Raw genomic sequence first — 23,425 nt, forward strand, 5'->3', positions numbered from 1 at the left:
CAAAATACATGTGACTAAGTACCACCTTTTCCACAGCTTCTTGAAAGTACAGTTTAAGATTTAATATAATACCAAATATTCCCTTTATTCTTTTAAAAAATGTTTTTAAGCATCCCAACGTTTTATAAGGGTAAGCAGTGCTATTTAGGCACAGATAATGCTTTCATTTCCCTGAACACATCACAGTAGTTTGCCATTTTGCAGTCACCTAAAGCATGCAGAGTAGCCCTGTGAAGTCTTCACCAGTCCTTCACAAGGCAGCAGCAACAGGGGGACAACATTAGCCCATCAATCTAAATGAGTTCACACAATTGCAAGTTCTAACAAGTCTACAGCATAATTAAGGCACGAGGTATAAATAGACACACTGAAACACCACACAACACCAGTTTGAATGGGCTGGTTTGCTGGCATTCCTGTTCTCTCAGAATGGCTCAGTGGAAGCAATCCATCTTCTTCATGATTCTTGTCAGTGCACCCAATCTTTGGGATTTCGCAGAACCTCCAGGATTTCTGCTTCTTTGGAGCTCTCTGGTGGGTTGTGCATGTACTCCCACCTGTAAGGAGAGGGGAAACTCAGACAGGCCAGCTGGCAGCCACTTCTGCTGTGTTTCGACTGGAGTTGCCTTTTCTAAGGATGCAAAGCTACATATATATATACATATATATGTATATATACATGTATATATGTATATATACATATGTACATATACTATATACAGGTGATACTCTTGGCTGAAGTGACAGGTATGGTTACAAATCACAAGCGGTAGACAGGGTAGACAGGAAAAATGTTAGCTTCATCTTTTTATCAACTTTTGAAAAAGCTGGAAGGACGAGGAGAAAGGAAAGAGCAGTGCCCCATTCCCCACAAGGCATGCAGGTTTATTTGCAAAAATATTTTAGCAGTCTCTTGTGACACACTAGCATCACAAGGAAGATGAATAAAAAAAGGAACCCACAGAATTTTGACAGTGACACAAGATCTTTTTCCAGAATCTGGACTGGAAGCTCTATGAGTCTTTGTTGAATCTTGGTTTCAAAAACAAAAGTTGTGAAAGATCTCTTTTTTTCATTGAAAAGGCAATTGAAAGAGGCACGACAGAGAAAGGAAAGTGCCAGCAGTCACAGAGAGATGGGTCCATCCTCCTTCCATTTTCCCCCCCAAGGACTGACCCATTCATGCTGGGAAGTGAGCTAGTTACATTGATGAAAAAGAGCAAACTAAGATAATCCCAGAAATTAAATCAAAACATAGGACATGCTACAACACCAGGTCAGTGACACAACATCAGGTGTTGTCAGTGGGATGAAGATATATGGGGAGAACAGCACTGCCTTCATGGTTACAGGACAGGAGACAGCTTTCCTAGCAGAGGGAGGTCACTGGTGAACTTCATGGAATACATGATAGCATCTGTACTACCCAGCATACCCAAAAGCAACCTGAAAGTGTTAATAAATAGTAAATGACTGAAATTTATTTGTGTCACAAGTGTAAGCAAGATGGGTTAAAGCCTAAAAGGACAGGTAAAAACAGTATTTAGCCAAGTAACTGAGCAATAAAATGGCAGGTGAAATTCACTGTTGATTGATGTGATGGACACAGAAAAAGGTTGCATACAGATTGGGTTAAATTTTATTGCTCAGAAAAGACCCTGGCATCATAACAGTTTTATGAAAAAGCCACATCAATGCTGAGCAGTAGTCAAAACCAGCAAACAGATTATTAGGATTCTGAAAGGAATAATGAATTAAAACACTGCTATGCCACTGTGAGTCAGCACAGTGCACCTGCATCTTGTATACAGATTTGCAGCTTACATTGTCTGCTCCTTATCTCCAGTTCAGAAAGGGCACAGAAAACTTAAGCCTATAGCAAAAGTATGGAAGAGCAACTATACAAAAGACGAAAAAGAGTAGGAGTTGTCAGCCTGGAAAACAGACAATGAAAAAACCCTAGAATCCTGTAAAATAAAAACTTATGGGGAAAATTAACAAGAAGAAAATCATGTTACTCAGTGAAAAGTCAGAGGAAGTCATCAGGTTCAAGTAGAAAACAAAGAGGTATTTTCTCATACAACACACAGTTGAACTATGGAGCTCCTTGCCGCACATTTGGCAGGACTGCCAGAAGCTCTCATGGTTTCTAAGGGCTACTAAACAAAAACAAAATATCGAGAACAAGAAATCTATCACGAGGAACTAAGCATAAAAAATGATATTTTTTTTTTTCCAGAAAATCTCTATGCCACACACTAGTGGCAACAAGGTGAGTACAACAGAGAAGCATCTGCATTTGCTGAATAGAGAACTGTACTTGTCCAGTTCTTGTATCAGGCATGAACTCACCACTGTTAAGAGACTGGAGACCAGGAGAGACTTTTGATTTAATCCTATTAAGTATTTTACTAAGAACAGTGCCTACTGCAACCCCATATAACCACACCCTTACCTTGCAGTCAGTGGCAGAGACATAAGAATGCTTTCGATTCTTGATCCTGGTGTCAGGAGGCCAAACTTTGTACCTCTGTCATAAAGCAAGTTGAACTCTACATACCTAATGCAGAGAATGAAGAGCGAATGAAGAAATACAACAGAAAAGAACAGAGTTTATTAGTAGATAAAGACTGTGCTTTCTTCAACTAGCAAGCTTCAAACAAAATCAGTCTGCTGAGTTAGGGTCAACTGCTCTTTAGCATCTTCTGCACAGGAATGCACGTGTGACCTTGCCACTCCACAGAGCACAGGGAGCAGTAACCTCAGCTACGAGAGTAGAGCAGACCAGCTGTTCAAAGGAGAGCGGTCTGCAGGTTCTTGTGCTGCACTGTACTCCTCCCAAGCCTCAGCCCTGCTGGCAAGCTCGACACCACGTTTACCTTGGTGGTTCTCTTCTTTGTGGGAGTGTCAGACATACATAGGGGCCTTAAAGGTACTGAAAATAACCAGAGAAAAAAATCTACTGTGCAATCCTCCATGCTGAAGGACACATAAGCTTCAGAGTGCTGGCTAGGACTTGTAAGTGATGAAACAGACCATTTTCTGCTCCCAGCACTCCCAGGAACAGAGCTGTGACAATTCATCAGGGATTATCTCAATAGCCAGTACAGGGTGTTTGTACTTAAAGATACAGGAAGGGTAAAGCTCTTTTCTATCTGCAGAAATGGAAAGCTTTATCCAGCCCTATAACCTGCGAACAGACCCAAGGAAATACACAGACCTCAAGAGCTGGTCCTGGCTGTGACTTAGAAAAGCTACTCCCCCTTTTAAACTTTGAAGGTTTGCTAAATCCTGTCCAGAGACTGGATCCTGAAAGTTCCCAAGAATAGTCCCACCAAATTAAGGATGCTTGCTTAAGTGACCAACAGCTGCAGGCTTGTGATCTGAACTTGAATGCTTACACTCTTTCCATGCCGGTCGCACATTTCTCTGCAGAACAGGCAGAAACTAAAGACTCTAGTTAAGCACAAAGCATGTGTAATTTCATTTCTCCATACACTCACACAATCACAGGACATGGAGAACAGAGTACAACTGTATTGACTGATGTACTTAAGCTTTTGCAGCATTAACAGCTGGAGACATTAACAAGCATCCTCCAAAGTCTTTTACAGTAACCTTGGACTACTCCAGAAGAAGAAAATCCAACCCTCTATATTCCTTTACAAGAATCCTCAATTCCTTTAAAGGAATTTCAATGCCAAGATCAGATGGAGTAAATATGTATGGAAGGAGCTGAAAGTACTCAAGTTATTTCCTGACTTTCTGGGATTTTGCTGCATTACTTAATAGAAAGCACCATTCCCTCACCCCTTAGCTTCTCATGTGACAGGGCAGCTCTATATCCAGTACCTCTGGGCTGCAGGAGAGGGAAGGATTCAAGACACCAAGCATACCCACATTATTCCTTTGCCTGTTACACAGCAGAAGCTTCTTTTGCTTTTTGAAGGAGTTGGAAAGAAATAGTGATTTTTTTGGGGTTGCTTGTGTTGTAACATGGGAGAGTGGGAAATGCCTTCTTTGCACCCTCTTTAGTAATCTAGTGTTGGATTTCAGAATTAGTTCTGTGCACAAAAATTCTGAAATTCTTAGTGAGCTTTTTTGGCCCACACAACCTGTAACCATGAATAACTAGCTCATATTTTTTTCTTGCCAGCACAGTCCACCTCCTGCAGGTGCTTTTGTTCCTCCAGTACTCACCGTCCTCTCCGAAGCTGTTGCCATAGCTTCTCCTCTGGTGTGAAGGAGTCATGGCAGTGCTTTTTCACAATGGGAATGTAACAAGGCACGACAGCTTTGGCACAACTCTTTACAAACTGGAATACTTCTTCCTTGGAGGGAGAGTCCATGTCATCAAAGAATATGCCTCCAATCCCTCTTCGCTCGCCACGGTGCTTAATATAGAAGTAGTCATCACACCTATAAGAAGGATCAGATGATTACTAATACAGTCCAGAGTATTCAAAAGTCATGAACACAACTCCAAAGGGCTACATGCTGCAGGACAGAACCAGTGAAATAGTGACCCCAAGTCAGTTTCTGCAGGGCTGGGTGCCCCATTGTTTCCCTGACTGCCCAGAGCCAGGATGGTGCAGCATCACGTGGAAAGCACTCTCATGTCACTAGCAGTAAAAGCTCTGGTTAAAAGGTCTCTGTAATGCCACACATCACCAGAAAGTCGCTGAACACCACTGCAGATGTGTCCATGTGGGTTGATCCAATCCGTATCCTCTACCTATTCAGAACAGCCACATCTGATTTCAAAACTTTCAAAACTAAGGGCTCTTGATAGATTCCATTCCCAGCATTATATGTAGTTCCCAAATTATTTGGACAGCTCTCATATGAACTCAAACTTGGAAGAGAAATTATTCTCTCTGCTATTCAAATAAAAGAATTTTCTTCATCAAACAAAAGTAATCTAAGGCCCCAAGACCAGATAAGAAAGCAACTGTCACCACACCCTTCCTTGGAGAAAGGCTTTTAATAGTTAAAATTGAGTCATTATAGCAGTGGCTTTTCATGAGTCATTAAGTTTATAAATTAGTAAGGGCAGCTTATCCTAAAACCAATTAACCTATTTTGTATTTATGGGGAGTATTTAGCTGTGAAATTACTGTAACTTAAATGACTTAGCCCTATCTTTCTTATAGTGCCTTGTCTGGACATGCAAGTCTTCACATGGAGCAGAAAGCAAAGAGAAGTAGGAAGCAGACACCATCAACATAAAGAAAACCTGGCCCTCCTTTAGGACTAGTTTTCCATACAGGACCAGTTTTCCATATATCCACAATCGTTCTCAAGCATTATATATGGCATGGCCATAACAAGAGAGACATGGAGATGTAACAGATAATCTGCACTATTTTTTAATTCACTGGGACAATCAGTGTTTTTTATTTTATGATAGCAGGAAGAGTTAGGAAAAAACACCAAGTCAGAAACATAAAAGGGAATAAGCCTGACAAAAATCTTAAACCTAGATCAGGTAGACAATGTGGTAAATGTAATAACATTTATCTTTAGGAAAGTGGGAAAAAATGTCCTACCCCCTGCAGCTGGCACTGATAACCTACTTAGGCTGCAAAGAATATGACCATTAAGGCAGATTCTGTAAACTACCATGCAAAAAATCCTCAGACAGCAAGACTGTAATCTCAAAGCTCTAAGATGTGTCTGTCTACAAAGTTCTTGCCACCCAAACTGTAACACCCACTTTATCTCCTGTCCTCAGACAAGAGCTAATAGCTTACAGAAGGGTACCCCCACCTTCCTGCTTACACAACTTGTGGCAGATAGCATTATCAAACACAGAGCAGCGACTTCCCACTTGAGAGTAGATCTCATCACTTGTATCTCTCAGCTCAGAAAGAACATTCAAAGTTTGCATCTTAGAAAATGTGCTACTGATCTCCCAGTGAATGTGTCACCAGAGGAAAAATGCACCTTCATCAAATTATGAAGCTTCTACATTAAGCGTAAGGTCCTTTACTTACCTAGAAATTGGGGGGAAAAAATAAAAAGGCCACAAAGGCCTTTTCTGAAGGCAGAAAAACAAAATTGGGATTTTCAGAACTGCTATGATGGCCCAAGAGCTCACACTGAATCATGCACATTTACCACAAGTTCACTGTAAACATAATTTGTGCAAGTCCATGGAGCAGAAGTCTTGTCCCAGTTTAACACCAGAGGCTAAAAGGAATTTTAAGTTGCCTAGTGCAACAAAATCTTGACAAGTATGCTTGGTTTTTCTTTGGGCTATAGACTTATGATCATAGTTGTCAGCTCTCTGATTTGAAAAATCCAGGATTCTGTAAATAAGGTATTTCTTTAGACGACCTTTTGTCCCAGTACACTCCTGATTTTCATTAGGCTTTCTGATACTTTTCAAAAGGCAGCAGAACCTAGAGTTCCTCACATACCCTTAACTGCCAACATCCCGTGCTGCTTTCTGCTCCCCCCCAAGTACCCCTTCCCCCACGCACCATTTCTTGTACTTGGGATACAACTTCAGATCATGCTTGTCACAGGCTTCTTTCAGAGTCTTGTGAAAATGAACAGCGTCCTCTTCATTCAAGTAAGTTGGAGTGAGGTCAGTCCCACCACCAAACCACCACTGTTTAGTTCCTAGAGCAGAGGAAAACAGCAACATTTTTCTTTTAAACTTCTGAACAGCAACTTCTTGTTAGTGGTTCACCAAGAACAAACAACTACTTTTACAATACAAAACAAAATAATTTTTCAGTGGTGTCCCTAAACTTCAGTAGTGAAAGATTTTACTACAAGGTAGGATGACGATCAGTGACTTCAGGAAAAGATGAAACAAACTTCAACATAGTTAAAACCATTTTGGACCACTGACCCTAACTGTAAGACAGCAGTTTCACAAGATGGGCTGGTGTCTCTTGACATAGCTGGGAGCAAACTCGTACTGGTTCTTGATCTCTTACCCCAGCTAGGTATTCACACTTGCTTTGGGCAGTCAGACATTTCCTACATTCCTCATTGGATTATGATCCTTACCATCTGCTTCTTCAATTTCAAAGTATCTGTAGTTGAAGTGCATGGTTGGAACATGAGGATTCTTTGGATGGATGACAGAGCTCACACCCATGGCGCAAAAAGGCAGCTTCCCTAGACAAAAAGAAGCACAGAGAAAGCCCTTCACTTTTCCAATAGATATAATTTTGTTACTATTTAAGGAACATCACTATTTTCCCTTAGGCTGCAAGCCACAACAGGAAAATGTCTCTTGCTGGGTTCACCATAATTATTAATCAGTGGGCAAGTTACTTCTCATCCATACACTTCTGTGTACCTAGCTCAACTCTTTCTTTGGTATTTGTTCTAAAATGTGATGACACTTTGAAGAACCCACTAGATGAAGACCACTCAAAACATAAGGCACTGCTAAGGCTTTCTACCACCCCCAATCCTCACAATTACCCTTTGCTACACAAACGTGCATTGAGTCTTCTTTAACCTTCGGGTGTTGCTGGTTTTCTTCCTCCAGCTCTTTGGTACATAATTCCTGCACTGTTTCACTGTTGCGCTACAGTGTCATTATTGAGAAGCCACCTGTGCCTACAATACATTCCTTATAGCAACAAGACAGAGGGAGAAGCACTCCCGTACCTGGCTTTCTACGGATATAGAAGTCCACCTGTCAGGCTTGCTGATTAGAAATTACTATGATACAAATTAAAACCTTTGAGCTGTAATCAGTCTGGCCTTCCTCATGTTCTGCTCAAAGGCCAAGTTGCTTTCAGAGTACCTGCACGGGAATACTCAGGTGAACAGGTCCCGGTTCCCTATCCCAATGCGCGCTAGACGCCTTACCGTCCTTGGCCTTCAGAGACTTCCCCCTGCTCCGCATCTGCCGCGCTGCCTCCTCGGACAGGAGCCCGGACACGACGGACACATTCACACCCGCCTTCTCGAAGACCTCGCCATCCTGCAGCACGCAGCTGATACCGCCTCCGCCTGCCAACGCCAGGCTCCAGGTCAGGGTCACCGAGGGATGACCGAGCCCGGGGTGCCGGTGTCCGCGGTCTCCCCCGCGGCTCCCCCGTACCTTCCTTCCTTTCCCAGCTATCAACGGAGAAGGAGGCTCCGGGGTCCAGGGCGGCCAGGGCACGACACACCTCCGCCTGCGTCTCCATGATGAGCAGCTCCATGCGGCTCCGCAGCTCTCGCCGCCGCCGCCGCAGCTCCCGCAGCCCGCTCACCGGCGGCGCCATGAACCGCTGCCGCAGCTCCTTCTCCTCCTCGTCCTCCCGGGCCGCCGCCAACGCGGCTTGCCGCCGCCACAGCCCCAGCGCCAGCCCCAGCCCGCCCAAAGCCCCCGCGGCCGCCAGCGCGGCCCTCTGCGCCCCCCGGCCCGCCGGCCCCGGCGGCGCAGTGCCCAGCGGCCGGGCAAAGGCGAGGGCGGGCGGGCCGCGGGCGGCCCCGCGGAACAGGCGCGCTGCTGCCGCCGCCATGACCGGCACCGGCGCCGCAGTGCCAGCGGGGCCGGGCCGGGCTGGGGCGGGGCGGGGGCCGCGCCGGGTGTGAACGTGTGTCTACGCCCGGAATCGGGGGAAAGCGCCTCTGACATCATCCAGTCGGGCCTGTCATCTGTCACCGCGTTGTCAGCTAGACCACTGGCACTTCCAGTCTTTAAACACCTCCAGGGACAGTGACTCCACCACCTCCCTGGGCGGTCCAACCCAATGTCTAATCACCCTTTCTGTGAAGAAATTCTTCAAGTAAAATCTACCTAAACTTTCCCTGGCAAGGCTTTACGCTGTGTCTTCTCGTTATGTCGCTGGTTGCCCAGAAGAGAGTGGTCCCCACCTGGCTACAAGCTCCTGTTAGGTAGTTGTAGAGAGTGATAAGGTCACCCCGAGCCTCCTTTTCTTCAGGCTTAATAGCCCCAGCTCCCTCAGCCGCTCCTCGTAACCCTTATGCTCCAGACCCTTCATCAGCTCCATTTTTCTTCCTTGGACCTGCTCCAGCACCTCAATGGCCTTACTGAACTGAGGAGCCCTGAACTGGACACAGTATTTCAGATGTGGCCTCACCAGTGCTGAGTGCAGAGGAAAAATCTCTTCCCTAGTGATTTTCTATTTCTGAAACAGGCCAGAATGCCACTGGCACACAGCTGTCTCATACATGTATGTACAAGAAATCCCATCCATACTGGGTGCTGTGAGAGAGTGCAAGCATCCCATAACCCTCCCATCTGGATCTGGGCTACCCATTGCGTGTTGATACTGTGACAGGGAGAGGCATTGATGGATGCAGCACTCAAGTGCCACACCTTGCCTGGTGGAGCTTTGGGAGAGGGGGCTGTGCTGTCCTTGTGCCTGTAAAACATCTCTGCATACTGCTTACACATAACTGGTATTGTTGATGCAATTACATGAGGCTGCAGAGTCGTTTTGTGAGTAATGGCTTGTACAGGGCCAGGCATTGCTGGAATAGGGATAAAGTTGTATTTTACTGAACTGTTCTGTGAGCCATGTGGAATTGCTCTTCTGTGTATGGTATTTCTGGTTTTCTACTCATAAGCAAAGAGTTTTTAGAACCTGAATATTTTGTGGAACCACTAGTTTAGTGCAATAGGAATATTTCACATGGATTTTGGAGGGCACATCCTTATACATCCTTGTTCTTTCTAAATTTGAAGCACATTTCCTTTCCTAATATAATGGAGAAACAAGAGATGTGTGTGCAGTGAAAGGGCCTTGATCTCTGCAATTACTGAGATGTGGTGGGATAACTTGCATGACTGCAGTGCTGTCATGAAGGGCTGTGCCCTGTTTATGAGAGACAGACCAGCAAGGTGTGGGGTGGAGTTGCCCTCTCTGTGAGACACACTTGGAATGTATCGAGCTCTGCCTTTGGGTAGACAGCAAGCATGTCAAGAGCTCAAATATTAGGAATAAAGGGCAGACTGATAGGGGTAACACTGTTGGGGATGTTTGCTACAGGCCACCCGAGCAGGAGAAAGTGGATGAGGCTTTCTACAGCCAGCGTGAAGCAGCCTCACAGTCACAGGCCCCAATTCTGGTGGGGGACTTTTAACTACCCTGACACCCACTGGACAAACAACAGGTGACAAAAGTGATTAAGGGACTGGAGTATCTCCTATGAGGAAAGGCTGAGGGAGCTGGGTCTGTTCAGCCTTGAGAAGAGATTTCTGAGAGGGGACCTCATCAGTGTCTATGAGTAACTGAAGGGAGAGTGCTGGACTTTATTTGGTGGTGCCAAGCAATGTAACAAGAAGGCATTGAGTAGAGACTGATGCACAAGAAGTTTTCCCTGAACAGGAAGAAGAACTTCTTTACTGTGACCAAGCATGGAAACAGGATGCCCAGAGAGAATGTGGAGTCTCCCTCCCTGGAGAACCGTCTGGATGCAATCCTTTGCCAACTCTGGATCACCCTGTTGAACAGGGAGGTTGGGCCAGATGATCCACTGCAGTCCCTTCCAACCTACCCAGCCAGTGGTTCTGTGAAAATAAGATTTCAGAATAACAAAGAGAAGGTCTGTGTAGAGACAGATGTTGAAAGGTACTGCATAGCACGAAAGGCCCTAGAGATTGCACTTTGGTATGGGACTGTTCCTTGGAAACAGAAATCTGGTATTTCTGAACTGATTTGCACTTGTAGTACCCAAGCATAGATCAATTTCAATGGTGGCTTTGTGGAAGGTGTGGAGATTAATTCCTATTATGGATCTGGGCTTCATTATCTGCCTCTTTTTACTGCAGGGTATTTGGGGGGGGGGGGGGGGGGAAGTGTCTGTCTGTATAAAGTTATAATGTTTGCTCGGAAGCATTCCATGTTCTCATTTATCTGGTTCTGGTCTTTGGCAGCAGAGGATGCTGTGAAGCTGCTGAAAACTGCACGAGGAACTGAAGATCTCTGAGCTTGTCTCTCTTCTGAGCTCGGCTCTCTTCTGCCATCAGCTGGAGAACATGATCCCTGACGAGCAAAGAAACCCAGCCCCGCGGAGGTGGGAGTGAAGGAGGGAATGTATTAAGAGAGATCTGTCGCTTGTAAATAGCTTGAAAGTGCATAATGCACACTGTTTATCATGGAAACATTTAGATACATCCAGTAGATACAATTCAAGAAGAAACTGAGCTATCACTGACAGCCCTGGATAAAGAATTGTGGAAAGGGCTGCTTAGAGCAGACAAAACCCCTAAGATGGTAGAGCCCTTCCAAGCCCTTTACTGTAGTAAAGCTCTGCTCTTTCAGTAGGGTTTTTTTTAGACACTATTAAAAACTAATAAATGTGGGGGCCAAGTCATGTAAAACACGTTCCTGCTGATTTAATGTTGTTGGTGGATTTTTTTCTGTACTAGGTTTAATGCAATCTTTGATTGATAACATCTGGTAATTCAGCTGCATGGGACCTCTGGAGGTCTCTAGTCCAACCCCAGGGGCTCACCGTTCCCAGGCTGGATGAGGTTGTGCAAGGCCTTCCTCGTCCAGCTGCAGTTAGAAAAAACCTCTTTCCTCGTTTTCCCTGGGTTCCTACCTCAGCACTCCACCACCCCCACCAGGAAGAGTCTGGTGAGAATTTCCTTTGCTGCACCCACATTGCCAGGTCAATGTCTTGCTCTTGCTGTTGAGCTTTAGAAGCATGACTGCTTTACACACTGGGATTGCTCAAGCTGGATGGAGAAGCCTGGTCAGGCTTTCACTCTGTTGGTGGTGAGAAGTGACAGACTGTAAAACATTCACACTGTTTCTGTGCTGAATCTTGTCATGTTGGCTCCTTCTGAGGACTTCCTCTCTGGCAGCACGCTAAGGTTGAAATGTCAGCCAAGTACTGATGTGTGGGAGATGCTCAGCAGTGATATGAGGCAAGAAAATGACAGCTTACATTTTGATCTGCTTTTGCAGTGCATAGTGGTAGTGTGTAGGGTGGGTTTTTCTATGGAAATACTAATAGAAGAGGAAAAAGGGTCTCGGAGTTTAGCTTAGGACCAAGAGGAAAGTCTGGAATTTGTCTTGCATTTACCTGAACAAGAACTGAATCTGAGGAAATGTACCTTGTGCTTTCATCTTGGTTTAGAAGACAAACAAAGGTGTTTGCTAGGGAGGGCAGGAGCCTCCCTTGGAATGAAAATGTAAACCCCCTCCTGTGGGAAACAGTAAAGGTAAGACTTTCAGAAGCCATGAAAATGGGCTTCAGAAGAGAAAAAGCAGACAACTTAGAACTAGCTGCAGCTGCAAGGCCTGAAAGTGAAGAAGATACAATATGCAAGGACATGAAACAATAGTTGAGTTTTTAGGCTTGGCCAAGATAGATCTTAAGACTCCAGAAAAATATGCTTACCAAGATAGTAGAAAGTTTTAAGCTTAATAACAGAGTATTGTGTATTGTTCATAGAAAGCAAACCAAGCATTGTTTGAAGAGGGTGTACATGTGTTTCTAGTGATTGGATAGAACAATTATCTGTAAGCTTTGGCAATGTGCTACTGGCTGAAAAACTTATAAAATATTCTGTAACAAAGAGATTTTGAGCTGCCTGTGGTACATGGAGCTTGTGCCATCTCTTGTATCTGTAACTGAGACTGGTGCCGAAACAAAAGCCGTGTCACACGACAGTTCCCTCCCGTTTGTGAAAAATTAACCTCCAACACCCTCCGAATAACTATCATTCTGAAATCAAGGGGCTCTCAGGCAGAGACCTGGGGATAGCAGTAACAATTCTTTACTACTATGGATAACAAGGCAAACAAACAACAGTAACTACAGCATTAACAACAAAACAGAACCAGGGACCCGTGACAGCTTTCTCAGCTGAGACGGGAAGGGATGGAGGAGAGGCTTTGTTTCACAAACCCCTCGGGCAGTCAGTGCTGGTGCTCCTGCAGGGCTCTGAGGAACAGTCGGCTGGAACAGCAGGGATGAGCTGAGATCTCGGGCTGGTGGATGAGGTGCACCAGCAGCTCCGCGGCGATGCCTGGCACTGCCACATGTCCCGGCGGGACAGGGGGTGCGAGGCCACCAACGAAGAGGGAAGGAGGAGAAGAAGCATCAGCTCCGTATGGGTGATGGCGAATTTCCTTCTCCCAGCAGCAACAACTCCGAGACAGTGTCTTCCTCTCCAGCCCAAGAAAACAGGCAGCCCCAGCTGCCGCCGCCCTCTCTTTTTCCTGCTCCCCTTCCCCCTTTGCCCAGCCCAACTCTTTTCGCTTCTCAAGCACCCTCTACGTAGCAGCAGTCAGATTTCCTTGCTACTAATGGGGAAAAATTCCACAGCTGAGAAGGAACAAAAGGAAGGACACCTAACCCCCAACAGCTTTGTTACAGAGAGCTAGGTGAAATTCCAAGGTCTTGACTTCTCTTAAAACCTCTGTCAGTTTTTAAAGTCTGATGGAAAATATGCATGGTGAAATGACTTTGAATATTTTGTCTCTTAGTGTGTCGTCCATTTTCATACCTGTATGTGTTGCGAGGGGCTTGTGGTAGGTTTTGTTTTCAGTGACAGCAAAGCCATTTAGATTTGCTTTGTAGCCAAAACCTCTAGTGGTGCAAGTGAGTGTGATTCTAGAGAACGTTGTAGGGCTACAGTAATTTAAAGAAGATTTGAAGATTCTATCCGCAGTATTATGTAAGGTGACCTCTTATGAAAAAAAGAATTATTTTAATTTTATTTATTTTTTATTGTTTTTCCCTATACTTTGAAAAGAGCTCTGAAGCTTCTCTGCTGCTGCTTGCATTTAGGCATCATCTACCTTGGTTTTATTTTCATTTCTAATGAGAATTTAAGGACAAAAATGATACTAACAAAAGAAAAAGAGACACTGTGTGTTCTAAGGTAGCAAAGCATGATCAGATCTCATTCAGACTGAAGGCACATGCTTTCACTAAGGCTGTTTGATGCTTTTATTTTTAACTAAATTGAAAATTTTAACTTAATTTTAACTGAATTAATGCACTTGCATTTCTTGCTGGAAAATAGGAAGAAAAAGAAGCGTTGAGAACAGAAAAATTCCCCATCAAGTTGGCATTTCTGTTACTTCTGAAATTAAAAGAGCCATTTTCATCCAGTTTATCACACAAAGCATTGATTGTGACTTCAGAAAGATTTTTAGGGCTTGCAGTAAGACAAGTACTCATGTTTAACAGAGGTCATCTCAAAGGTTTTGCATGATAGTACAAGTTGAATTAAGTTATTATCTCAATATGATAACAGCGAGAGAGAAGTGAAAGCTTTGGTGACTGAGCTGAAACAGTAGGCGATGTGAAGGCTATAAGGGAAAGATGAAAACATTTCTTTCTGCATCTGTCATCTCAGTAATTTGTCTGGATGGCAGATTCATAGGAATCCTCCTTTTATTTCTTTGCTTTTTTAAATGCAGGATTGATTCTCCCAGATGTATGAAGGAAGGAAAGGATAACTACAGAACAAGAAGCTGCTTGAATTCTTTCAGGCTACCTCCTGGAAGCTAAAAGTTGTGCAGTGCCTTTCTTCTACTCTTGATTGACCACCTTTACATAGTTAATAAAAGAGAAGTGAAAAAGTGAAATGTAGAGATTTGCACTTATAGGCCCCAAAATGTGCTTGTGTGCAGCCTCCCCTGGAAATGTGCCAGCACTCCAGGTCAGGTACTTCATCTTCCCTGTGATGAGAGCCATTGTTTTCCCACTTCCTCTGTGCCCTTCCTTGAGCTCTGCCTTCAGATTTGCTGTCACATAGCACCATCTTCATAAAACATCAGGAATTTTCCCCAACCATAGCTCTTGCATATGTGACTGCATCCAGGAAAATCCAAAGCATGACCTCTCTCACAGGTTTCCAAGGAAAGGGAAACAATGAACAGAAGTGATCTGTTGTCAAGAATTCTTTTCATATACAGAGATCCAGGTCAAACATTTCTCCGCTGCCCTAGTGTCACTATTTATTTTTTTTTCGGCCACTGTAGCTGTTTATACACACTAAATGCAATGTTTACTGTTATGAAAGTCCATCCAGAAGCCAAAATACATACCCTTCTGTCCTCCCTGAAACAATAGGTACATTTTTTATGGTTAAGCTAAAGGACTGTCTGAGTTAACTCACAAGTCTCGAGAGACTTGTGTCTGCAGCTAGTTCTGAGTAACATAGATGCATTGTGGTAGGATAATTGAAACTTCTTTACTGGGCAGCTTGGGATTATCAGGAAGACTAGAGGCAAGGAAGGGTTTGATGCATATGTTAAGAATCAGCAGGGGGGTTTGGACAGAAAAGCAATTTCCATGGGAAAAGGTGCTGTGCTCACACTTGCTGATGAGGAAAGTGACCAATGTTAAGAATTGTGGACAGCACACAGGAGGGCTTCTGTGGTGATTTTAAAGCTGGCAGTTTGGGACTCGTCATAGTCCCTGGCTCAAGCATTTTTAACCTGGTTTGGTGGGACTCAGTTACCATCTGATAGAACTGTAGGCTTAATGGACCATCTTTATCTGACATTTGCATTGTACTGCAGGGATAAGGTCAGGAATTCTATGAAAAGGAAGATTCACTGTTTTTCCTGCATTGCCTCCAGAAAACTAATGATAAAGCCTGCTTAGTGCATTATTTGCTGTCAAGTAAGAGCTAACTCTTTCCTCGTGCTGTTAGTTCATAGAAGTTATAACTACAGGTTTTGCCAAGGCCATTATTCAATTACCAGATGTAACTATCTGACCTGACTAAAAGCAAGCCAAATCCATAAGCAAGATGCCAGGGAAATAGAAGAATAAGGCACAATACTTCAGCCAGATGCACTTCCAGACTGTATGTGTTTTCACTTTAGGATTTCCTGAACCTTGTGTGATTGATCTCGTTAGTGACTGTCAACAGGTCTCTCTTCTAAATGCTTATTCAGTCTCTCTTGAGAATTTTCTGGAGCTAAAAAATCCTCAGGCAAGCAGCATTGTAGGGCTTGCCTAGAACACAGCCTATTTTAGCATCATTGATGGTTCCTTATTCTTGAATATCTGAAGAGACAGTGAGGAGTTTTTCCTATCTATGCCATCAGGCCTGTCTCTGCACCAGAGTGGAGAATCATAACACTTTAACTCCTTGTATGGTGATCACTATCCCCTCATGCAAAGGATGTGGCAGGAACACATGGCTTACCCATGAAAATTATGTGTTTCTCAGCCTGAAACTTCACCAGCAGGCTAGTGGATTCCTAAATCTCACTGCCTTCAGCACTTTTTCTTCTCTCAAACCTCTAAAAAACAAAGAAGAGTGTTTTGTTACTCCCTGTTCTTGTGTCTAATTTGAAAAGGAGCACTCTAAAAGGCCAGTTGGTAAAAGTCTTGGCAGCGCTCAGATTGCAGTCTGGCCTAAAGTGAATCACCACCTTTTGAATCACAGCTTTCACTTCCTTCATTGTCTGAGTTTCTTAATCTTTCACCTCACATTGGTTTAGGTCTGTGGACAGGATAATGTCACCAAAGCAGAAATATCACACCAGAGACAAGTTTAAGCAGGAGTTCTGGGGACTGGGCTAGAGTGGAGAAGTGGAGCAAGCCCCCTACAGATGAGAGCATGTTGAGGAGAGCAGAAGCAGAGGCAAAGAGCAGAATCTTCTGGGGAAAGGTTGGGACAGTTTGTTTGGACACTACTAATGTTTTTCAAAAGTTAGTTTTCCAAAGTGGGCTGAACTCCTGCAAGGGAGCCCTCTTGGATAAGTGTGGGTTGCAAGGACTGAAATGGATTTGACTCAGTGTATTGAAAACCATAGAGTGAAATTCTAACTGATACTAGAGCCTGTCGAGAACATTGTACAACTCCCTACCAGATCTCAAAAATCCTGATAAGGTGTAGGATGTTGTAGGGCAGCTGCACCATGTCAGCATTAGACTTCCTTTTTTTGTCTATTTATAAAAGTTGGCCTTCTTGCCAGGGCATGCCTTGTCATGAGTTCTGTGTGATTTCATTGTCTTTTCAGCTTTTAAATAAAATGGAGTGTCCCAGACAATACTGGATCTTAGCATAGCATTATCTTCCCCTTCTAGGTACTTCTGTTTCATTCTTTTTCAGTGTAATAAACCCTAGAGCCCTGTCCCAATGCCTTTGTTCCTCTGTTCTTCAAAACTGCCTTGAAAACCCCTGGCTAGACTGTCACATGCTCATCACTGGTACTCCCCAAGGGTCCCATGTCTGCTGGTAACACAAATCCTTACAGTTGTTTTCCTCTGACTACTTTTCTTGAGAGAGCTGTTTTCTGCTCATTCTTGTGTAACACTCCTGCAGCTTTTCCTCTCCCACAAGTTTCAAACTTTTTCTCTCTTCTGGACTTCCTCATTCTCCACTAATGTAGGATATGATCTGTTGCAGGAGAATGGTGCCTGCTTCCTGGAGAAACAATTTTTCCCTCTAAATTTCTTAATAAGAGGCCTCGGACAAATTCTCTTTTCACCTATCAAAGGAAGAAGTAAGAGGATGACCTTATTTTAAAACAAGCGGCCAATGTGGAAACCATGGGACATGGGGTCCTACCTGGTTCTGTTGATTCTTAAAGTAGGCTCTTAGGTTATAAAGATATGCTGCACAGTAAAAAATTAGATTTTAAAGTGGACTTTAACCCATTCATTTTTACAGTCTCTATCTTACACAGGTAAAGGGTTTCATCTGTTTACTGTGGAAAGTGGAGGGTATAGGTATGACACACTAGCTGAAGTTGTTCCATTGCCTCACCCTGGTATCAGTGTTGACCCTTCTCTATCACTGTGATCTGTTTTTGTTATATCTAGCTATCAGAAGAGCTATTGGACATACAATCTTAAACTTTCTCAGAACTGTGCATCAGTTCTGTAAACTTGTGGAGCATTATTTGAACTGTCCAATGTAACAGAAAAGTGATTTATTTTTAATAGTGCTGTAACATTTCTCTAGGTAATTCAAACCATGTACAGTACTCTATTAGACTGTGGAATTGTGGAAGATATTGTTCTTAAACATACTGACTCATTCCTGTTACATTTCCATGGCCGCTTTGTCACAGGACTATAGTGATATTATCTACTGGATGACTTAGAGGGCTTCATGAAAGCGTGAGCATTTTAGAGAGCAGACACCTTTCTTGAAGAATAATCTTACAATATAGAAAATAGGCAAGGTTCTTTAATTCTTGTAATTTTTAAACTGTCTGATTTCTTGCTAATTTGAGGTCAATATTATCTGAAGCTTAGTTATTTCACTTACACTCATAAAAGACAAATTACTTTAACCATTCACAATTCCGTATGTTTTTCATACTTTTTTGTGTAATTTTTGACAAGTTCTCCTTCAACTCAGGTAGCAGGTTACAGCTTGCATTGAACAGTTTGATATATTTGATTGACTTGTTTAATGCTGAGGTCTTTGGATCTTGAAAATGTTTTCCACTAGCATGTTTTCCAGCCCTTCTGGAAGTACTGGAAGGTGAACTCTTAACAGCTGTCACCCATTAGTCTGAGCATTTTCTTTGTTTAAGGTACAAAACCCTGAGCTTATTCTGCAAGGGAGACCTACTGGATCCCTGAAGGGTTTGGCTGTTATTTAGTGAGTTCAGAAACTGTTGAGATTCAATGCAATTCTTTTTCTGAAAGTTTTCTCTGTGTTGTGGGTATGGTGATGGCAAAAGATAAAACGTATGTTTCTTCATTTTGTCTCTATATCTCCTTTTGTACTTGTAAATCAAGCCTCTGTCCTACAGAGGACTGTGGGACACACACTGGTGATTGTGGTTCCACTGCTGCTGATCTGGTATTCAGCATATGGTCTGTGGGTGATTAGGGAGGGGATTATTCTATCACGGAACAAGAAGTCAGAGTGTCTATGGAAATTACCAGGAACAGGCTTAAAGCAAGCAAAGGCCAGTGCTTTTTACGCAGCATAGTTGAAATAAACTGAGAGGTACAGAGACCAGGGGTGTAAACAAGTTTTAAAAAGGAACTAAGGAAATCATAGGAAGGCTTTTACATCCACAGATGTAAAATGAGCTTCTGGCTCTGTCTGTCCCTGAACAGCGAATTAGCAGATCTCACTATGATGTATTAGAAGAAGAGTAAATCTTGCCCAATTTTTGGTTCCCAAAATACCCATTACTGCCCACTGTCAGAGGGAGCAGCCTGATTTTTTTATAGGTTTGGTCTGATTCATTGTGGTTGTCCTTAAGTCACTCACCCCCAGCATCTGGGAAGCAGGATTCAGGATTCATGGCTGAGTACACATTTTCTAGTGTGCAGAAAAAAAAAAGAAAAAGTGAAAGCAATGTCCTCAGCCACGTCACAACCTGCTCTCACTTTGTTAATATACAAAGTTAATCAGCATAAGCACATCTGCTTGACCTAAACACACTCCCTAGATTAAGAGCAGAAGTGCATTAGATGCTGGGATGGTTTGAGAAGAAAGAGTAAAAGAACATCAAATTACTTTTAATTTTGCTGTGTTCTTATTTGGTTAGCTCACAAATATTCAGGGATAGCAAGAAAAATTATGGCTTCCAGTGTAGTCCAATGTCAGGAATGTAATCCACAGTTTGTCCTTAATCCCATGAGGATCCTCTCAAATGTTTCCAGTGCTTTTGGCAGGAATATTAAATTACAAAATCTAGGATGCTTGCCAGAAAGAGAAAATAGAAGGTTCACAATAAAAACAGTGCCCCTGCTCTGTGCTTCTGCAGGAGCAAAATTGCCTGTCAATATGGACTATAACTTCCAAAATAAAACAAATTAAAAGGGAAATTTCTTCTAAGTGTCTTACAGCAATCCATTCCAGTACTAAAATGAGCACCATTTGGTGCCTGATGATAATTCAAGGAAGTAAGTGAAGGTGATTGAATTGTCAGTACATTGAGCTGTTCTTTTGAGCTAAAAGTACTTATCTGTCTCACTTCCAGCTCAGGATGGGTCCTGGGCTCCAGAGCCTGACTTCTATTTTTTCTGTTGGTTGGAAGGAACTTGTGGAATAAGAGAAGGGTTGTTTCAGATTCACTCTGATACAACTAAGGCTAGATATTCAAAGATTCAAAGATTGCTTGTTTTGTTGAATTTGACATAAGAAGGTGTTTATACTTTTGTAAACAAAATCCTTAACTATACAAGGAATTCCAAGAAGAGAGAGTTGAGGAATTGTGAGGTCTTGAATATATGTCAAGCCTCTTTTGAGGCTTTGAGGCATGAATTACATGGAACTTAATACTCACTTTATTTTTTAAGGTAAAATAAATAATGCTTTATTTATTAAAGTGAATTCTTATGTGTCTCTAATTTAGAGAGCAAGCTTTTGGCTATTTTTGATAAAGTTTTTATACTAGGATACTGGCATGGGTATAAGCTGCCCACTAGGAAAAGGAAAAATTATAAACTCTTTATTTAGTTAGTTGATACTAGAAAATTTTATCTTACATTAGACATGTTGATTTTGACACATTATCCTTCTTTCAGAGACAGTAGAATGGGTTTCCCAGAGAAGATATGGATGTCTCATTCCTGGCTTTGAGCAACCTGATCTAGTAGAAGGCACCTTGCCCATGGCAGGGATTTTGAACATAGATGGCCTTTAAGGTCCTTTCCAACCCAAATCATTCTATGATTTTGTGATTCTCTCTGTCCCACATGGCTGGGGTCAGCAGAGAAGAGTCTGATATTCTCATCCCTTCTAGGCAATTCTCCAATTGTTTCTGCAAGAAATAAAAACACCAATTATTTATTTAGTAATACATTTGTGTTTTACTACTCTATTTGTGCTCTCTTCTTCTGGCTTTATTGAAGAATTGTTCTTAAGATCAGCTGGAAGTTAATTTAGAAATTCCAGCTGTACTTTACCCAAAGTGCACATCTTACAGAATACCACAGGTGTATAGATGTCTCTTCATTGGCCATTATCTTAAAATAAGAGGAGTATGAGCTTCAATCTCCAGATTTTTCACAGTGCCTACTCCATTCAGATCCATTTATGTTATGATGAAGTAAACAAAACAGGATGTGGTTACATTAAGCTTGTACCAGTATTTTATTGCCACACTATTTAGCACCAATGCTAAGAAGTCTTAATGGATGGTGCTGTACTTTGCTGGTGCCTCCCAATAAAGAAATATACTAACTTAGGCATGAATGTCACACAACCAGTCTTATTTTTGTCAAAAATGGAATGACTGGAAACCACTTTTGTCATTCATATCAGACAGTTGTACTTCTTTTGTGGTGGCCGGAAAGGGTGGAGAGGAGGAAGTGTTAACCTCAGACTTGTTTCATGCTTATCTTTCTTGCTTTTCCTGGGTCTGAGGGATATTTTTGTCTGCAGCTGGGGCTCAACTTACATGGAAGATCTATATGAGCTGTTGAATTTGCACCAGATATGTTAGAAGCCACATCCTGTATCACATGCCTAACTGCAATCATAAATGACAAATAGGACACATTTTGCACTTGGTGCTCAAGTTTTGCTTGAGCATGAGACAGCATATACCTTGCTATTTTTATTGAGTTTTACAGCTCTGTTGAGATGAAAGGTTTTGAAAGAATGCTGAAGCTAGAATGAGGGTGACATATCAAATACATGGAGGAGCAGTGCACACTGCCTCTTGTGAAAAAGGTAGATATAGATTCTGGAAAGCTTTGTAGGCACGAAGCTTGTCACACCCACCACACATTTTTCAGAGGAGGCCAGGCATGTGTTCAAGAAAATGTTGCTGGCAACATTAAACTTGCTCAAAATATAGTAGCACTGCTTTCCAAGTATAAGTTTCTCTTCCTTTTGTATTATAAATCACTAGTTACTTTCATCAAAGGAAACAATAAGATATATTTTTCTTGTCAAACATATGCCTAATAAATTTTATTTTTCCTTTTGAAAAGAAACTTGACCTTTTGTTAAAACAATACCACAGGGTATTAGTGTTAGGAGAAGGGGCAAGGCAGTAGCATTGAGAGAGAAGCAAACTGAGGTCTCCGACTTGTTATTGTCAAAAAATGTGTGTGCCTGAGTGACAGCATATTCAGCTAATTTCACACAACTTTTTTTTTCTCTGTGACCTCTGTTTAAGAAACCTTGAACGCTTAACTCAGACTATATGAAAACAAGTAATATACATCTACTGAAAAAGATACCTTTCAAAGGCTCTCTGGCAAGTCATCATGTAAACCTCAGGTCTTCAGCCATCCTGTTTGCTGAGCACCTGTGAAGGAGCATCCACTGCTGAAACAGCCATTTCATGTGCCTCTGCTGCAAACAGTCTTACACTGTATTGGCAGTATGATGTGAGGGACTGAAACGCGTAAATAGTTGAGTACAAGGGATATCTAAGGCTAAAATGTGAATAATTAACTTCATGGTAATCAGAAGCAAAATACCCAGCATTTGAACAACAAATGCTGGCCTCTTTTCTGCGTACAGACAAAAAATGAAACAAAACGAACTGGAACACAATCTCAGATAGGCTTGGAAAATGAATAAATGAAATAAATGAATAATAAATGAAAGAAAGAAAAATAAAAAGGAAAAAGATACAAATTCAACAAATTAATCCAAAGCCTTCAGCAGGTTTCAGGTTTAGCATGGCAGGATCCACGGAGAGTGGAGCCCAAACATTTTTTTTGCAAGGTTTGTTGATGTACATTGTAGCCCTTGAGAAACTGTAGTAATCACCTATCTTTCCATTAAGAAGTGACTCTGTCGTGATACTCTCTGCTTCTTACGCTATGTTGTGCAGATTTGGTAAAAGAGCTTCACCCCCCAACTTTTAGCAAATGGTTGCACTGCTTAGTGCTGGCATGAAAATAAACAGCAGCAGTTTGGGAGTCATGCTGCTTTTCTGGTTTGTTTGTTGTGTTTTCCATATTTGCTGTTGTTTCATTATAACAACCTGCATAGTATATGGGGTGCTATAGCTGAAAATAAATTGGTCATTCAGATTTTTTATTAGTGTTCTTAAGGCGTGTTGGTCCAATCATATTAACTGTAAAGACTGAGCAGTGATTATTGAACTCTTTGCAGAATGTAGGTGAGTTCTGCTTCACATTACATTCTGATGAGTACAAGGACAACTAGCGACATTTTCAGACTGTTTGCTAATGCTCCAAGCTTCAGTGTCTGGGACATTTCCTAGGCTCTGTTAAAACGTCTTGGATTCATGTTGTATGACCATACATCTTTAAAAAACTATTGCCAACCAAAAACACTGGCCACGAGATCTTAGAATGTGTTCACTTCTTAAGTCTCATATTTAAAGATGCTGTGGACCTGCAGCCCTGGTTCTTACTTCTGAGAGCTACTGCCCCTTGGGATTTCTGAAAACTGGCAGAATGTGTTGCCAGCCAAGTATCCAAAAATGACTGTTTGAGTTATTCAGCTGTAATACCCTAGGGACTGAGCCAAGCTTCCTGTTCTGTATTTATACAATGTGTAATATTATAGGGGTCTGGATCCAGGGTCTTACGAGCTATGCAATACACTAGA

General features: G+C 42.5%; 2 protein-coding genes across 7 annotated transcripts in view; one reads left to right on the top strand and one right to left on the bottom strand.

Moving 5' to 3' along the window:
* ST3GAL6 (ST3 beta-galactoside alpha-2,3-sialyltransferase 6) overlaps positions 1 to 23,425 on the top strand; it is a 101,975-nt gene that overhangs the window by 4,308 nt on the left and 74,242 nt on the right. Inside the window, exon 2 of one of the 6 annotated variants that reach the window (XM_086883019.1) lies at positions 10,865 to 11,001. The exons of the other annotated variants lie outside the window; for them this stretch is intronic. The gene's annotated coding sequence lies outside the window, so the exon portion shown is untranslated. The remainder of the gene's footprint in view (positions 1 to 10,864; positions 11,002 to 23,425) is intronic. 6 annotated transcript variants of the gene reach the window in all.
* Positions 27 to 8,480, bottom strand: CPOX (coproporphyrinogen oxidase). The gene is made up of 7 exons (XM_023942117.2): positions 8,075 to 8,480; positions 7,840 to 7,983; positions 7,024 to 7,134; positions 6,486 to 6,627; positions 4,201 to 4,419; positions 2,456 to 2,560; positions 27 to 557 (listed from the first exon to the last, which is right to left on the bottom strand). Exons 1-7 carry the CDS (start codon positions 8,478 to 8,480, stop codon positions 470 to 472), a joined length of 1,215 nt encoding a protein of 404 aa, XP_023797885.2. The 3' UTR covers positions 27 to 469.

This window comes from Cyanistes caeruleus, chromosome 3, assembly GCF_971803275.1.
Source record: "Cyanistes caeruleus chromosome 3, bCyaCae1.hap1.1, whole genome shotgun sequence".
Lineage (NCBI taxonomy): Eukaryota > Metazoa > Chordata > Aves > Passeriformes > Paridae > Cyanistes > Cyanistes caeruleus.